Source organism: Lygodium microphyllum, chromosome 11, assembly GCF_053477565.2.
Source record: "Lygodium microphyllum isolate KBCC chromosome 11, Lygodium_microphyllum_v1.1.10, whole genome shotgun sequence".
NCBI classification, from domain to species: Eukaryota; Viridiplantae; Streptophyta; class Polypodiopsida; order Schizaeales; family Lygodiaceae; genus Lygodium; species Lygodium microphyllum.
In genome coordinates, this window is record NC_141145.1 from 52,627,159 (window position 1) to 52,644,309 (window position 17,151).

At 40.2% G+C, this 17,151-nt stretch overlaps 1 protein-coding gene across 1 annotated transcript in view; it reads left to right on the top strand.

Moving 5' to 3' along the window:
• CPSF73-II (cleavage and polyadenylation specificity factor 73 kDa subunit-II) overlaps positions 1–16,163 on the top strand; it is a 129,317-nt gene extending 113,154 nt beyond the window's left edge. The window contains exons 8-13 of the mRNA XM_087687599.1: positions 1,152–1,217; positions 7,591–7,660; positions 13,147–13,251; positions 13,407–13,548; positions 13,654–13,744; positions 13,870–16,163. Of these exons, the coding sequence (XP_087543725.1) occupies positions 1,152–1,217; positions 7,591–7,660; positions 13,147–13,251; positions 13,407–13,548; positions 13,654–13,744; positions 13,870–15,060 (1,665 nt within the window). The 3' untranslated portion in view covers positions 15,061–16,163. The remainder of the gene's footprint in view (positions 1–1,151; positions 1,218–7,590; positions 7,661–13,146; positions 13,252–13,406; positions 13,549–13,653; positions 13,745–13,869) is intronic.
• Positions 16,164–17,151: the final 988 nt, after the last annotated feature.

Sequence of the window (17,151 nt, forward strand, 5' to 3'; positions counted from 1 at the left end):
TCCTAGTTTGTTTCGGCGTGGGAAACCCCTTCTGCGAGATGCTTGAAGGTGGGAGATCCATGGTCACAATGTGCTTTCTACAAAGCTTTTCATGGAAGGCAACAAGATTTAGGTACTTTCACTTTCTATGGTCGGGGTTGGAATACAATTGACATTGAGATCGATGTCTTTTCAAGGCACCTTAGTAGTGGGTTGATCATCCATGGCTTGGATAACCATGATCTGATTGTTATTGTTGTATGTGTTATGATGTGATAAGTTTCAGACAGACTTGCTGCTGTGATATGGACATGGTAGGGGCTCCTAGGGGCTTTTATATCTATCATCTTATATTTTGTTGCACTCATCACCCATGATGTGAGAGAGGGTGTTAGTTTTGTACATATCATGGTTTTAGCGCACGTTCCTAGTATTTTTAATGGTGAAATCATGCATCCTTGGGGGCAAGGACATTGGTATGGCTGTTCATCACTATGATGGTAGCCTTGTGGTATTGTATGGTACATCTTGTGCTCCACGTTATAGATTTCATTGCCCATTCATCCCAAGTTCTTGTGTTCATCTTTTTGTATCAATGTTTATCCTTTGTACTTTTCAAGCTTCCATTCATTTGCACATCATTATCTGCCTATATGATTTTGAGTAAACCATTGGGAGAGATGGCCTCCATAATGGATTGCGTCATAGTGTGGCCCCCTCTAAAGGCTCTTAAGTCTTTATCTTCGAATATATAGGGTGAAGGCTGTGGCCTCTCCCCTATAATGTCTGGTATCTTTGAACAAAAATCTACCCCAAGCTAGATAAGGTCTGTGCTCTAGAATGTGTCCATTATAATTTATAGTCTCGGACTCAATTGCTAAAAGCAAGGGGCTGTCTTAACAGCACACTTACTAAAAATGAACGGCTCCTATTGCCTTCAAAATTGTGTTACTTATTTTTGCAAGCTTTTAATTACAATGTGCACTATTTTCCGTTTGTGATGCTAAGCTAATTATAATGAGAATGCTATATGTTGTATTAAATTGTATTAGTGCCTCTCACAAAGCCACTTTAAGCTTATGCCATGGCACTAACGTTTTAAGATGATCAATAATGGTTACATATTATGTTCTTCTTTGAAGTGAAATGATATGCTGTTGGTTGCCTAACAGGTACACGCTTGTGTTGCAGCTGGCGGCAAGGTGTTGATTCCAGTTTTTGCTCTAGGTCGTGCACAGGTATTGCCAATAGTTTTCTATTTTGTTTGAATGCTTTTGCCAGTCCATCCAATGCACTTGTACAGGCTACATAGATAGTAGACCATGGTAGCATAGCTCAAGCCCAATATCTTGCCATATTGTATGAGCTGGGATTATGAGGGCGAAAAGTTGAGAAGTTTTTACATTTACTTTAAACTTATGCCTAAATAACATTGAGAATGCCAACACTTGTGAAGCCCACCGGATTGGTTGTTCACACAACCTTTATATTTGCGATGTACTTAGTTACTCTTTACAGAGTTCCTTGTACTTTGTATTTTACCTCAGGTTTTTTGCCAAGGTGTTATTAATACAATTTTCTTTTCTTTAAAAAAAGGTGATGAATTTCTTAATGTTCCATGTTGAATACATTTTATTATATTACTTATCATGGTCCGTGCTGTGGAGATGCTTCTAGGGTTTGCATAGAGAAAAAACTTTGATAAGTAGTCCATGCTGTGGAGATATACTAGGGTTTGCACAGAGAAAAGTAAGATGAAAGCACAGTGAACTTAGCCAAGAATGCAAAAGAAAAGAACAAGATAGTAACGAATGAATGAATACTAAAATGAGAATGAGAGAAGGAACATGATACAGATGTAGGAAGCTCAAGGAGCGGAGATTGTCTAATTGTCATAGTCTAATCATGGCAACAAACTGAGGGAGAGTCTCGTTTTCTGCGAATGGAATACAAGTGTAGCAAAACCACGAATGATGTCAATGCAATAGGGTAGAGCCGAGGGTGATGAAAATACAGCAGCTGATGGCTAGTTGATGCAGGAGATGCTAGAATGATCGAATGCAGCAATATACCACTTGGTGATTGCCTTTGTGTGAGGGAGCACTGCAGCCTGAAAATGCAGCTGCTGAGAGGATGTCCAGCCATCAAAACAGCATGAGCTGATGAAAATTTAGACGGCTGAGTGCAATGTGGCAGGTTGGATCAGTTAACAGCAGGAGGAGATTAACAAAAGCAGCAGTTAAAAGACATCCAGGAGCAGGGGGTAGCAGGAAAGCTGGTGGTTGCCAGGCAGCAGTGGCACCAGGCTGGCAGTAAAGGTAGAACCTCATGGATTTGGTTGGCAGCAAGGAGCACAGCAGCAGCTTGCAGTAGATGGACAGCCAGTTGGAGAGGATGATGATGAAGTTAATGGAGTTGGCAATACATTAATGAACTAGGATGAGGATGGATGCCCACAATATTTCCTTATGTAAGGGACCTTTTTGGCATGTTTTCTACTGCCAAATCGCCTTTTTAATCAAAAAATATATTTTGGGGGCTATGTTTGGGAGCTAAATAACTCAAAGTCAAACCTGGCATATAAGTAACAAAAGAGAAAATCAGGAACTTGCATACTATTGTTTCATGTTGAGATGCTTTTTTGGTACTTAGCTAAAGCTCAAAGAATGTATTTGAGTGTATTTATGTAGTGGAAATAAAATAAAAGTGTACTAGGCAACAAAAAACAAAGAAAAGAGCGGAAGTAAGGCTTAGCCTGGTAGCCTAGAGGGGCTTTGGTAGCCTTTGTAGCTCATGTAGCTGATGTAGTTGAAGATCTAGCTATACTGGCCTAAAGAGACGAGCCTAACACAAACTATAGGATTGTAGTTTGACTAGCATAAGTATTGTTAGGGTGACCTAGGGATCCTTGGAATGTAGCCTAGTGATGGATGATGGCCAAGCCAATCAAATAAGCCATAAGGCACAAACTCAGGGGAGATCTGAAATCCATTGCATCAATGGCTAGCCATTGATGAAGTTGAATACCAAGGGGTGGAGAAATTGCCTGCCATTGTGAGAAAGACCCCTTCTCAACCAGCATGGAGTGGCACTATCACCATAGAGTGAAGCTGAGGCTAGTTTAGATGATGGTTTCAGTTTTGGTGTGGGTAAAATACCCATAGCCGTTAAATGTCTGATTTTAGGTGTGGGTGTAAGTCCCTTCGCTTTTGAGGAGCAATTATCATCTACATGGCTGGATATTTGGCAAAATGTGCAATATCTATTCCTTTTAGGCAAGTAATACTAGAGAGGTATTTGTTTAGATAGGTCGTCACTGCTCCCTTTTTTCTTCGATTGAAGGTGAATCATTGGCACAAGAGTATGGTCCGTGTTTAGGATCAACTGGGGGGATGGGACATTGTGTAAGTAGCATCTGTGTGATTCCTTTCCACTCCCTATTCCTTGTAATGAGGTAGGCATTTTATCAGCACACGAAAGGGGCCTTTGCTTTTGAAAAATTGACAGTGGTACAATGTGCTAGAGGGGGATGCTGAACACAACCAGATCAGAGGACAATGTGTCACTTACAAGCATGTGGGAGCTTCATAGTTTGCAAGTGGTACTACTAGTAACAAAGCACCAGCGTGTGAAGTGGTACACTTGTGGAAAGCTAAAGATGCCCTAAAGCCTATGTGTAAATCATAAACAACATAGAGATAAAATAGGATACCCTGATGGTGGGTCTAAAAGAAGGCTCTAAATATAGTGGAGAAGAACCTAAATATGTTAAATGTGAATGAATTGGGAGGGAAAGTTGGGCATCAAATTCGGACTCAAATGAAAGAGAAGGCATGTATGTACCTTATGGAGCACTCAACTTTTCTCCATTTCCATGTTGGTATTGATCTAGGTCTCTACAGTGACTAACAACAAGTTCTTGTGTAAAGATAGGAAGCAACATCGACCATGGTAACTGTGAAACACATTTCACCAGGGTTGAAATGCGAGCCATGTTTCACTACTCAAATGTTTCATTATGCAGCTTTTCGCTTATCCATTTGACTCTAAGAAAAACCCTCCATTTCTATAAAATTTACTAAACATATGTATTTTGATTGTGTTATTTTCCTATTTCATCTGGCGTTTCACTTCACTTGTATGAAAGGTCTTGAGCTGAAGCGCAGCATTTTGAGAGTGAAATGTTTCAGGGGTGAAATATTTTGTGGTGACCTTGGCATTGAAAAAATCAGGATCACATAGAAAAGGATTGTATGAACATGCTATTGGGCCTAAGTAAGATGAAGCTTTTGGACTTCTAGTTGTACCATGTGTGGATTTTGCTCTCTCAACTGAGGTGATTAGTCTCATTAGCTGTGTGTCCCAACTGAGAAGTACCTTGTAAAGAAGGAATATGAATAGAAGAAGAGTACTTTGGTGAATGGTCCCTAGATAATGCCTGATGAGGCCCTGGTGTGAAAAAATACCATATGATCCAGGATGGAATCTTGGCCATTCTAAATGTAGCTCATGCAAACCAATCATGGTAGCTGCAAGATACTGCTAGAGGAGCATTGGCTCTGATAGCATGTGGAGTTATGCTAGCGTTTTCATAGATTAAATAGATTGTACAGTCACGACTAAATCACAATCAACTTAGACAAGAACACAAATGGAAAGAACAAGAAAGTAACGCATGAATGTAGAAATGAAGGGAGAAATGTGATACCGATGTAAGAAGCTCAAGGAGCAAGTGGGGACTATCCCCTATAGACACTGTCTATCATGGGAGCAGATTGAGAGAGAGAGAGTCATCATCCGAGAATGGATTCTGGTTGCAGAAAAACCACCAATGATGGTGTCAATACAGTAGACTGGAGCTGAGGTGATGAAAATGCAGCAACCAATGACTAGTGAATGCAGCAGATGATGCTGTGGAGCAGATGACTGATGCAGAGGGTTGAAGAAAGCAGGGCAGCAGGCTGGATTTGCAAACACAGCAGTGTGCCTCATGGTGAGTCTCTATGTGAGGGGGGACAGTGGCCTGAAACCACAGCTGTCCAAAGGATGTCCAGCAGTCAAAACAGCACCAGTTGGTGAAAATGCTGCAGGTTGAGTGCAAGTGGCAGGCTGGAGCAGTTGACAGCCCAAAATAATTATTCCATTAATTTGGGAATCCGACAAATGCCCAAAATCCCTTACATAAGGACACACTATGAGCATCCATCCTCATCCCGTTTCATTCAGTGCCTTGCCACCATCATTACCTTCATCATCAACCTCCAGCTGATTGTCCACCTACTGTAGGCTGCCACCCTGCTCTTTGCTGCAAATGCCTAACATCCAGGCCTTGCTGCCAACCTGATGCCCATGCTAACTGGATGCCGGCAGCCTACTGGTGACCTCACTGCCACCTTGCTCCTAGGGGTCTTCTACCTGCTGTGTTTTTTATCTTCACCTTCTGTTTTTCTGAAGCTAAATCTGGAATTAATGAATGATAATTTTGTGTTAATGCTTTCTTTAATTTTGGTTGCTCAACACATGCATCTAGACTGGCTGCACTGATGGGCATGTGCCACAGAATAGGGAGGAGTCAATAATGATCTTTAAAGGCATGGTGCTTTTCCTCTTCGGAGATTGAAGAATCATGGATTCAGAGTGCCAAGGAAGGCCACTCTATAACTTTCACATCTATTGGGATTTCCTGGTGCTTGTTTGGTGGCTTTGCATGGAGTGAATGATGACATAGTCTCTATTGGCAGAGCTGTTGTGGCCACCAGGTATTTCATTTAGAGAACAAAATTATTGAGAATACTCAACTGTTGGTGACACAACTTGTTCATGCCTATTTACTTGGCAGAAAATATAATGTATAATGAAGTGGCCCTACTTGCCTATTCAGTTAAGCCTATGAAGAAAGTTTAATGGGCTTAATATTTTTTTTAACTCCCTTGTCCCCAATGGAACAGTACCAGGCAATCTTGCATCTCTTCAATGCATGATGGAAATGTTAGGAGATTTGGTCATCTAAACAGTCATCCTGCTGGACCTTTTTCTCTATTGGCAGAGCTGTTGTGGCAACTGGGTATTTTGTTTAGAGAACAAAATTAGTGAGCAAACTGCTGTGAAAGTAACTGTTGTACAATGAATTCATGCAACTTTCCCATTGCATACATGATATACTCAACTGTTGGTGACACAACTTGTTCATGCCTATTTACTTGGCAGAAAATATAATGTATAATGAAGTGGCCTTATTTGTCTATAAGTCTACCAAGTAAGTTTTGTGAGCTTAATATTTTTAAAACTCCCTTGTCCCCAATGGAACAGTATCAGGGCGAGGGGCGATCTTGCAGCAGGGTTTGTAATTCAAGTTAAGTTAAGGCTCAGCAGGGTTTGTAATTCAAGTTAAGTTAAGGCTTCTAGTTAATGCAGATGATCAGCAAACCCTAGTCCATTCACAGTTAATGTTAAAGCATAGACAAACACAAATTATTATCAAATAAATGCACCATAAATTTAGGATGCTGCAATGCTGTATAGTTAGAGGCGAAGAGGACCAAATGCTTAGCCACGGCATACACTTGGCTTGGAGAACTTGTCATCTGGTCTAGGTGTGATGAGCTGGACAATATTTACATGGTTGGAACCCAATCTAGCCATTACGGGAATGACCCATGAACAGTACAATAGGAGACCCTAGAGGCATGCTGACCGGGAGAGCAGATACTAAGAGGGAAAAACTTGTGGATGGGTTAGAGGTTGGAAGCCCCTAATTGAATGGGCTAGTTCACTCAGATAGAGGGCATTGATTGGTGGGTGGTAGGGCCAAAGGATGGTTTGTGGGAGATTTGGTGTTAGAAAGCATTTCAGTTTGCAGACTGTGTCCTGGGACTTGCAGTTGTTGAAAATTGACCCAAAAGCATTCTTACTTGATGTTTCGGCTAATTGGGGTGTTCCCCTTTGGGTGCATAACCCTTTCAAAAATTGACATGATTTTGGAGTTGTAATTGAGCACAAAGCAAAATCCCCCACTACTTTACTAGCCCTGGTGGGCGCAGTGAATATGCAGATAGTGAGAAGAACAATATCACAGTAGGTTGAGTGGAAGATCCACAAAAAATGCTGGTTAGTCTCCATGGTTGGTCTAGACAATCATTTGACAGATTTGGTGGGCTGTGTGCTGGAAAGAGGATGGACCAGGTTTCTGCAACCACCCTTGCATTTACTTGTGATCTGAACAGGTGATTGAAGTGCATGCGGCATGTTTGTAGGCTGATTGAATTTGTTCTCTTGAAATAGTCCCAGTCTGCTGAAGATTGGTCTGGCTTGTGCTGGAAAAATCTAGGATGGAGCAGGGTTCTGTGACCACCCTTGCATCTGCTCGTAGTTTGTAGAGGTGAATGGAAGTCATGCAGCATGTTTGTAGGCTGTCTGGATTTGTTCCCTTGAAATGATCCCAGTGTACTGAGTAAGTGAAGTTTGCTCTTCAGTGCTAATATCAATTAATGCAATCAAATGAATTCTTTCTTTGCAAAGAACTTATTATCTACTGCACTTTTGTTTGGACTACTAATATTTGGATTTGAAGAAGCTCATTAGTAGAGTGTGGCTTGATTTTGCGAGTTTCAGGAACTCTGTATACTTCTGGATGATTACTGGGAACGGATGAATCTTGAGGTCCCTATTTACATGGGTGCTGGTATACTGCATACTTTTATGCCTCTCAAAGTTACAAAAGAGCCTTAAGTCTGAAGATTATGCTTATGAGCTTGATTACATTCAAATATGTTGCTTGTTTCTGTAAAGTATTAGTCATTGTGACTATAATCTATGAATATTTTTTTTCTAAATGTTACCTTGTATTGTCTTGAAAGTTGAATGTGCACTTCTTAATTGCTGCTCGGTCTCGAGAAATTGGCAATGAAGTTACTTTAGAAAGTTTCTTGGTCAATCTTGAAGTAATTTTATGCAAATAGGATTGAGTTATTAATAGACCATGTGCATGTATGTTGTATATTCGTGATGGGGTATGGCCACTAGACATGGATTGGCTTTGTCTGCTTTATAATTGCTGTTATATTCTGCTTTCCCACCATCTTCAATAGCTTCATGTCTGACACCAGTTTAATCCTGGACTCATTCTGCTAGCAATCTTAGTGACATATGCAACCATGGATTATTGCTAGTAGCGGTTCTTACCAAGCATTCGTCCATTCTACTGTGAAAATGGCTGTTACTAGGAGCACCTCTTCACAAGCATTAGTCTGTGCAACTCTTTAGAATTGACCATTTGAATTGTTAAAAGAGAAAGAGATCTTCATCAGTTTTCCTCATCTTTTAACAACACACCCCCATAGTTGCATTCTGTCCATGGATGGAGCCATCCTGTCGGATCTGTCCAGTCTGGTCGGATCTGTCTGATCCATGTAAGATCCGTCTGGTCTGGATTGTACCTGTGCAGGTGACTGTTGCCCAGGGTCAAATCTGACTGTTTCTGCCTGTTTTTTACCCTTTTTTCTGTCCGTTTTTTCTGCCCATTTCTTTTAAAAAATTTCCCCTTTTCAAATTGTTTTGGGCCTTTATAAACAGCCCCCTTCCACTTCAATCTTCACCCTCAACTTTCAAGCCTGCTGCCCTCTCCATGCAAGCCTCATTGCTCAAGCCTCTTCCTCAAGCTCACGAGTCATCTCCCTCTCTTCCTCTTCCTTCTCTTCCCACCTTCTCTTCCTCTTTCTATCTAGTATCTTCCCATCTCTTCCTCTTCCTTCCAACTTCCAAGTTCCATCTGCCTCTTCCTCCTCTTTCTCCATTACCACTTCCAAGTTACTCCATACCACCTTCTCTTACTGCATCCTCTTCCACCTCCTCAATGTCTTCACCATGCCTAAAGTCCTTCATGAAGCATTTTTTCTTCACACCTCATAGCTTGAGAAAGCCACGAATCGCACAAATGCCTATCCTTGGACTTGCAAGTATTGTGGCAATGTCCAAATGAGTAGTATGACATGGCTTCTTATCCACTTGTCCAAGATAGGTGGAGAATGTGGTCCATGCCTGAAGATTCCTCAAGCAATGGCCGATGAGATCATTAAGAAATATTTCCCCATTTCAAAGGCATCGGACAAGGTATCCTCTAGTTTGGTGCAAGCTCAAGAGGAGATAGTCTCCCTCGACATATGCACACCCACGGCCCCTTTCGCTATATGTATGGCTACCATGGAGGGATTCATATATCCCTCGGAAAGTCCCTCAAGTGATGGCCGATGAGATCATCAGTAAATATTTTCCCATTTCAATCCTCTAGTATGGTGCGCTCAAGAGGAGATAGTCTTCCCTAACATATGCACACTCATAGTCACCCTTGCGGCTATATGTATGGCTACCATGGAGGGATTCATATATCCCTCGAATTCCCCTTCTGCTTCAGTCGCCTTTGCCGAGCCACAGTTGTTGAGTCAATGGGATGTGTTTTGGGTCCACTCTCATTTCTTGGAGAGTGACAAATGACTGCAGAAATCAAGATTGCACAAACCATTATCGAGTGCAATCTACCTTTCTGCATTCTACGAGTGGATAGGTGGAGAAGAATGGTAAAGGCTATTGCCGTCGTGGGTCCATGTGAGAGGTAGCATGGAGTTATCTACAATGACATGTGTCCAAAGAAGCTAGATGAGAAGAGAGAGGATCAACAAGTCCCTTGAGCTTGCTCGGGTCAGTTGGGTGAAGTATGGGTGCTCCATTTTCTCCAATGGATGGAGTGAGCGAAAGAGAGAGGCATTATTAATATACTTGTCTCTTGCCCTCTTGGCACCTACTTCTTGTGTGCCGTGGAAGGGGGCATGAAGAGAAGTAGAACAACAGGCCTATTCATCTATAAGCACATCCAACAAGCCATTATAGAGACGAGTCTATATTCTTGAATATTCTATGTTTTATAAATTGACTTTCATGTTTTATGCTTCTTGAATATTATTTTTTATGCTTTATGTTTTATCATTTATGTTTTAAACTTGAAACTTTTATGCTTCTTGAATCTTGATTCTTGAATATCTCCACCTCTCTCTCTCTATATCTATATTCACCTCCATACCTGATTACCTACCTCTAAGCCATACTATATTCTAAATTTCTATGTGTATGTAGGTGGGACCAAGCAATGTTGTCCAAGTCACCAACAATGCTTCAAATTATCAAAGGATAGGATGATTGCTTGAGGAGGAATTTCCCTATATAGTGTGGACACCTTGTGCCACATATTGCTTTAATCTTCTCATGGAGGACATAGGCAATTTGGAGTAGGTGAAAAAAATTGTGATGGATATAAATGCAATCGTCAATTTGATCACAAATTGACTATGTCCTCCTCATGGAGGACTTAGACAATTTGAAGCAGGTGAAAAAAATCGTGATGGATGTAAATGTAATCGTCAATTTTATCACAAAAAATGTGAAAGTGCTTGCTATTTCTCATATATATAGTGATGTGGAATTAAAAAATCTATCAAAAACTCGCTTTGTTGTCACATGGTTGCTCCTTGAGCGACTCTATGAAGTGCAAAGTAAGTTGTAAAAGTGTATGGTCTCCGAGGAATTTAAAGCATGGATGGACGAGGAGCCTGAAACAAGCATGGAGTAGGGCAAAGCCATTCAATGGCTTTGCCTAAAAGAATCATTTTGAGCTGAGGTGCGAGCCATGGTCATTGTGATCACACTCGTATATAAGGTTCTTCACATGATGAATATGGAGAGCGCCACTAGACCTCCTTACTCATTTCATGAGAGAGGCCATGGAGGAGATTAGAACTTCCGTCGTTCTTGATGCTAGGACTCCACGATAATAATTTTAAATTAGATCTATTTTTAAAAAGCACATTCAATCCTTTTTAAATGCGAAATGAATTTCACTAATTTTAGTATCTATTGGTTTGTTTCATAAATAGTGGCACAATTGATATTTTGGATGATACTCCGCGAAGGGATGACATCCTCTACCTTGTTAAAAAGAGGTGGAAATGGATGATGAGGCCTATCCACGACCTAGCAACTCGCTTGCATCTAGCTTACAAGAGCCCCTCTCTCTTCATGGACGAGGAGCTAGTCTCGGATAGGGATGCTTATCTCCTAAAGGCTTTGCATGAGGATGTGCATGAAGCTAATCAACTTTGGAGACCAAGGAGAATGGCCTTTGCTAGCACCATGTGTTGGAAAAGGACCTATTTGGTTAAGCCATTATTTTGGGGAGAGTCATTTGGGTATTAGCTACCAAATGTACAGAAGGTGGCTTTAAAAGTGTTGGCTCATATAATTAAAATTTAAATCTTATCATTTTGTTTCTAATAAAGATTCTACTTTTTTACAAATTTTCAATTTTAATGAGTTAAAGTCATTTTATTAACTTGAATAGGATTGTTTATTTAGTGGGTGTGAGAGAAATCGGTTAGCCTATTTTCTTATACACACCAAGATCCGAAATAAATTTAGCATCAGGCAGTTAGAACGACTGATCTATTGTCATTTTAACTTGCGTATGCTTAGGGACATATATGAGATGCCGATGGCATGGCAAATAATTTTGAACTTGAGTTCATACTTATTTTGAAATTTAAATTCTTAAGTTATCTTATTATTTATATATCTCAACTTCAATTTTTCAAGTAAATGTAGATGAGTTCAAGCTAACAAGGGTCACACTTAAAAGTGTGGAGAGAGAGAGAGAGAGAGAGAGAGAGAGAGAGAGAGAGAGAGAGTAGGACGCCATCTTCGGAGAGCTCTACATGGAGCTGAAAGAGATTGACCGTCAAGTGTCACCCACTCGTATTGGAAGGTGGGTCACTCGAGGCATTACATCTAGTAGTAGCACACAGGTAGCAGTGAGAATCTATATAAGGCGTGGTTCTAGAAGTTCTTTTGCTCCAATTGCTCATGTTTCAAAGGTTGCTCCTGTTCGAGAGTTCGAGTATGATGAGCATGGTAATCTCCTTAGTGATGGGGATTTTGTTCCACGCACGTTAGACTCATCTAGTGATGACCATGAGTCTCATTTGAGTGACGGGACTAAGGATTCATCTAAGTAGTACCCCTGATAGTCTCTACTATCTAGATACTTTTTCAGCCTAGACATTTGTATCTCCTGCTTTTTTGTACACGAGTTTTATATATAATACTTGTCACTTGTGGCTTGCCCAAGACTCTTTTTAAAACCTATTGTACATGTCTTCAGACTTATCAATGAAATTGGAGTATACATTTTGTCTTAATTACTTGTCATGTTCATTTGAGTGACGGGACTGAGGATTCATCTCAGTAGTACCCCTGATAGTCTCTACTATTTAGATACTTTTTCAGCCTAGACATTTGTATATCCTGCTTTTTTGTACATGAGTTTTATATATATTACTTGTCACTTGTGACTTACCCAAGACTCTTTTTAAAACCTATTGTACATGTCTTCAGACTTATCAATGAAATTGGAATATAAATTGTCTTAACCACTTGTTATGTTCATGAAGTGTTGTTGAAACTTGAAACTTGACTCTCATGTGTATTTGTGATTTTTAAAGGTTAAAACTATGACTCTCATGTTAAAACAAGTAATATTTACTGCACTATCCCTTAATTTTCTATGTATTTTTAAATGACTGTACAAAACACCGGATTTTATCCGACATTTTTTTGTGTACGTTCAGTACCATACTAAGTCCACGGACTGGACAGATAGGACGGATTGTACCTAAGTAGTCACCCAAGATGTATGGTCTGGTTGAAATCTACAAATAATTAGTTATGGATTGTCTTGTGTAAAGGTTTAACATAGAAAAACCAAATAAGTTGTATATACTATGACTTACACAGACAATCATAAATTTACAGAAACAAAGCCTTTAAGGACGTAGGAGGCTTGATCGGAATTATGCCTTTGAATCCTGCAAACTTTTCCATATGGAACTGGTCTGTCCTGCTGCATGTTCTGTAAAAAATAACTTTTTATGACATTAGGTAATATTTTACTCTTTCCCAGCACCTCAAACAGGCCTTTATGCAGGACAAGTTTATTTAGCTGATGTTGTGTCCTTTGAAGGTTTTGCTTCTTTTCCCCCCTTCTTCTTTTGTTGGGGGGGCGGGTGGCACAAGTTCTTGCTTAGCATATTCATTGACTAATTTGTTTATATATGCAATTGCATGCAGGTCTGACATTGCAAGCAAATGTTTATTATAAGCTTCTAATAAGCTGGACCAACCAGAAAGTTAAAGATACTTGCGCAACAAGGAACACTTTTGACTTTAAGCATGGTATACATGATATTGAAATTGTAAAGGATAACGAGTCTTTTTCATTACATAAGAGTGTACATGTTTATCAGTACTTGATATCTGAAAGTCAAGCATGGTCACGGTCTTTAGTCCAGCCTGACATGACACTATTGATCCACTATTTCTGGTTCCAGTGTCCGCTTTAGATCGCTCAAAAATAGATGCTCCAGGACCTTGTGTTCTTTTTGCTACACCTGGGATGATAACTGGAGGGCTGTCTTTGGAGGTATTCAGACGATGGGCACCTTTTGAACAAAATATGGTAGTTTTGCCAGGGTAATGTTCTTAGCACATGTTCTGAACTTAAGACAAGGAAACATGCACTCTCTCAATTTTGTGGTGTCAGTTTTGAAAAGCATGACTTGATGATTTGATGTACAGGTACTGCATCCCTGGAACTGTTGGATATAAATTGCAGCCTGGTAAGAGAGTAAAAATAGACAGGCGGACCCAGCTGGATGTACTATGCCAGGTGCTTATTACTGCTTATTTGTTTTGTCTGCATGAGGGATGGCAAGTTGGCAACAAGTTCTAGAAATGCACACTTCTATGAAATAAAATACTCAACCGGTTTTCTTTGAGAACTTTTTGTCCCAGGTGCATCATCTGACATCTAGTGCACACACGGATGCAAAGGGCATTATGGATTTAATCAGACATGTTAAGCCACGACATGTTATTCTTGTTCATGGTGAAAAGCCAAAAATGGCTCTGCTGAAATCTAAAATAACAGCTGAGCTCCAACTTCTTTGTTATGATCCTGCAAACGGTGAAGTTATTGAGGTTCCTTCACACTTGAATGTAAAAGTTCTGGCCACAGAACACTTTTTGACAGGGAGCCGAGTTTTGGAAGATGTAAGAACTGTGTGTACAAAATCTGACACAGAAAACAAAGCTACTAGTTTGGAGCATGTGCCATCTGTTTGGGACTATGTCCGCTCAGGGATTGTTTCAATGAATAAACAAGGAACCATTCAGGTGGTTGATCCAGCTGAAGCATTTTCTGTTCTAAAGATCCCAGAGCATAGATTAGTATTCAAATGCTATTGCCCCATCTATATGATGCCACATGAGGATGCAGCATTCCCTGAGATGCAAATGTCTGCCTTCAGTGAGAAGAAGAATATACAAGCCAGTGATGAGCCCTCATTGAAGAAACACAGAAAAGACCTGCACGAAACACCCATTCTTGATCATGTAGAGCGTAACTCTTTAGTTGAGGATGGTGGGAGGGATATGCAGCTTGAAAGTTCTTGTCCAGCTGATGGTAGTTGTACCTCCTGTGCATCAACAGATAAAAAAAAGAACACACAGTCCGAAGGAGCTCAGAAAAACAATGGTGTATCACAGAAAGATCATACCGAAAGGTGTTCAGATGCCATAACAGAGACCAAAAGTTGTTCAGACGTCAGAACAGAGACCAAGGAATCCCAAGGTGCACCTGCTATGGCCATATATCCAGACCCAGATCTTGTATATGGTGACACAGAATCTCAAAAAAAATTGCCATCAGGCTCCTCAGCATCACACATTCTGCATGCTGTCTACATGTTTTTGGTGCAATGGCTTGGAACTGGCATTCTAGAAGAGCATGATGATTGCATTATTGGGCGCTCCCTTTGTCTTCGTATCTGTGGCAAAGATTTAGAGAATTGTGAGGTTGAAATCAAAGATAATCCGGATGTGCTCTTAATCTGTAGTTGGACTTCAGAGGATGAGACACTTGCAAACAGGGTTCTCTCTTTGATCAGCACTCAGTTTAGTCCTGTGTCAGCTCAAAAAACTTAGGCTGCACAGTTCAGAAGAGATTCTGACCCTTCTGGATGGAAAATCACCCAGCAGCTGCACAATGCATTCACTGAGCGTAGACTCTTCGGTAACCCAGTTAGCTCCAGCTCCATGCAGCTAATTGCTCATTTTGAGGTGTCATGTTGCATGTACGATGGAACACCATGATGTTTTTTGGCCTAGATGGAGCCCTCTTGCTTTACACAGCATGGTTGTGCGATTTGGCAGGCTTGTTGAGGATAATTCTTTGTACCCCCTTCTTTACTTTTGTACTTGGTACTTGCCACCCTCCATAGTGACAAGTCCAGCCAAGGTTTGCCAATGTCTTTTTTTGCTTTAGCATTGTGTGGACATTTGTGGAACAATGCCAAATTGTCCAGGGGCTATAGTATAAATCAGTACCATTGAGGTCCTGAGGGGAATTGTTGTGAAGCCAAATTTCTATGGGCCAGTTGAAGATACAGGGCAAGGTACATTGGCTAAAATTGTAAAGCTTAGCTCAATCACGAGTTTGCTACTGTCAGAACAAGTGGTTAGGGCTTTATAGCTTTGGCTGAATGAGGAGTTTCTACTGCTAGAACAAGTGGTTGCTTGCAGGTGAAAACTATATTTCCCCATGGTAGAGAGTTGAATCCCCATCTTGGCGTAACAAACTCAATGTTATTGCTCAAACAAGGCATAAATGAATAGTTGGTCAAACAGATGGGCAAAACTTAGTGGTTAGTGGGTTTCTGATGGAGGAAGTTCCTACTTTATTCAAGAAAACCATGAGTAGTGCATGTTCTACTATAGTTCTTCAGTATTACAAGAGTTTTTCTTGTTTGGTGAAAATATGGTTCTATTTAAGTAAAAGCTGAATATAACTAATAAGGGTTAAAACAAGAAAGGTGTACAAATAAATGGCTGCTGTATGGGGTGTATCATGGGCAACGAACATGTCGCCTAATTTGATTTGGTTCTCTGTGAAGAATGGACCAGTGACGTGAAATCATTTGCACGAGTGCTTCTGCTCTTGCTCTTGTGAGAACACAATCCCCTTGTTGAGGCAATTGCCATGATATATATGTTGCCCATTCGAAGCACTTTGATCTTGATAACTGCCATTACATTCTTGCGCTCTTGTGACAAACTTCTTCACTTAATCTCCTCCATGCATGATTCCTTCATGATGAGCATTATGCATACGAACCAGGCAGGATTACCGAAGTGTATTGGCCTATCATGATCAAAGTACACAACAATTTGCCTGAAATAACCATAATGCAGGATACAACTTCCTGAATTGATTTGTAGCCATAAATAACATTTAATTTTTAGGAATGACATGCACACATAAAGCATACATCATAATTGGTTATAGCATGATACGCACACTGCATTTGCCTACACCTTGTCACGACTGCCTGGCTCGTGGGATTCTAGTCTTGGGTTATGATTTTTTTCTCTTCTCATTCTAAGTAAGTAGAGTCGCTTTAGGATTTTAACTCTTTTGTTGCAAGAAATTTGTTTTCCTCTTAGACTAATTATCTAAAGTGAACGAATTTTGCATCCTAAGTCAAAAGCATAGCAAGTGAATAAGGGGAAATAATAACTACGAATGGTTTGGAATGGTCGCTATATTTTGCAAATTGTCTTAAATATAAAATCAAATTTCATCATGTTTTCTTATTTTATCTATCTTCTACACTCAGAAGTTAGATTTGGTGCGCAATGTTGGGGAGGAAGTGATCTTTCGACAAGTTGAAATGCATGCAACCACATGTGCCAACTGGGCTAATTCTTGTAATGATAAAATAGCCATTCGACAATGCACTACAAAGTTAGATTTTGTACAAGTATACTTTCTTATTATGTCTGTCTTTTGTGCTCACAAGTTAGATTTTGTGCAAGTATGCTAGGTATATTTGCTTCCCTTTGGCCCATTCGCGTTTTTAAAAAAAAAACCAAAACCCAAAAAGGTAGCTCATAGCTCATGTTGCTTTTCCCATTTTGTTCCCATGCTATTGTATACTCCTTTGCACATGCTATTAGTTATCTTCTTGCATGGGTGTTTTTTGCTAGTTAGACCCTATTCTTAGCTTCTTCAATAAT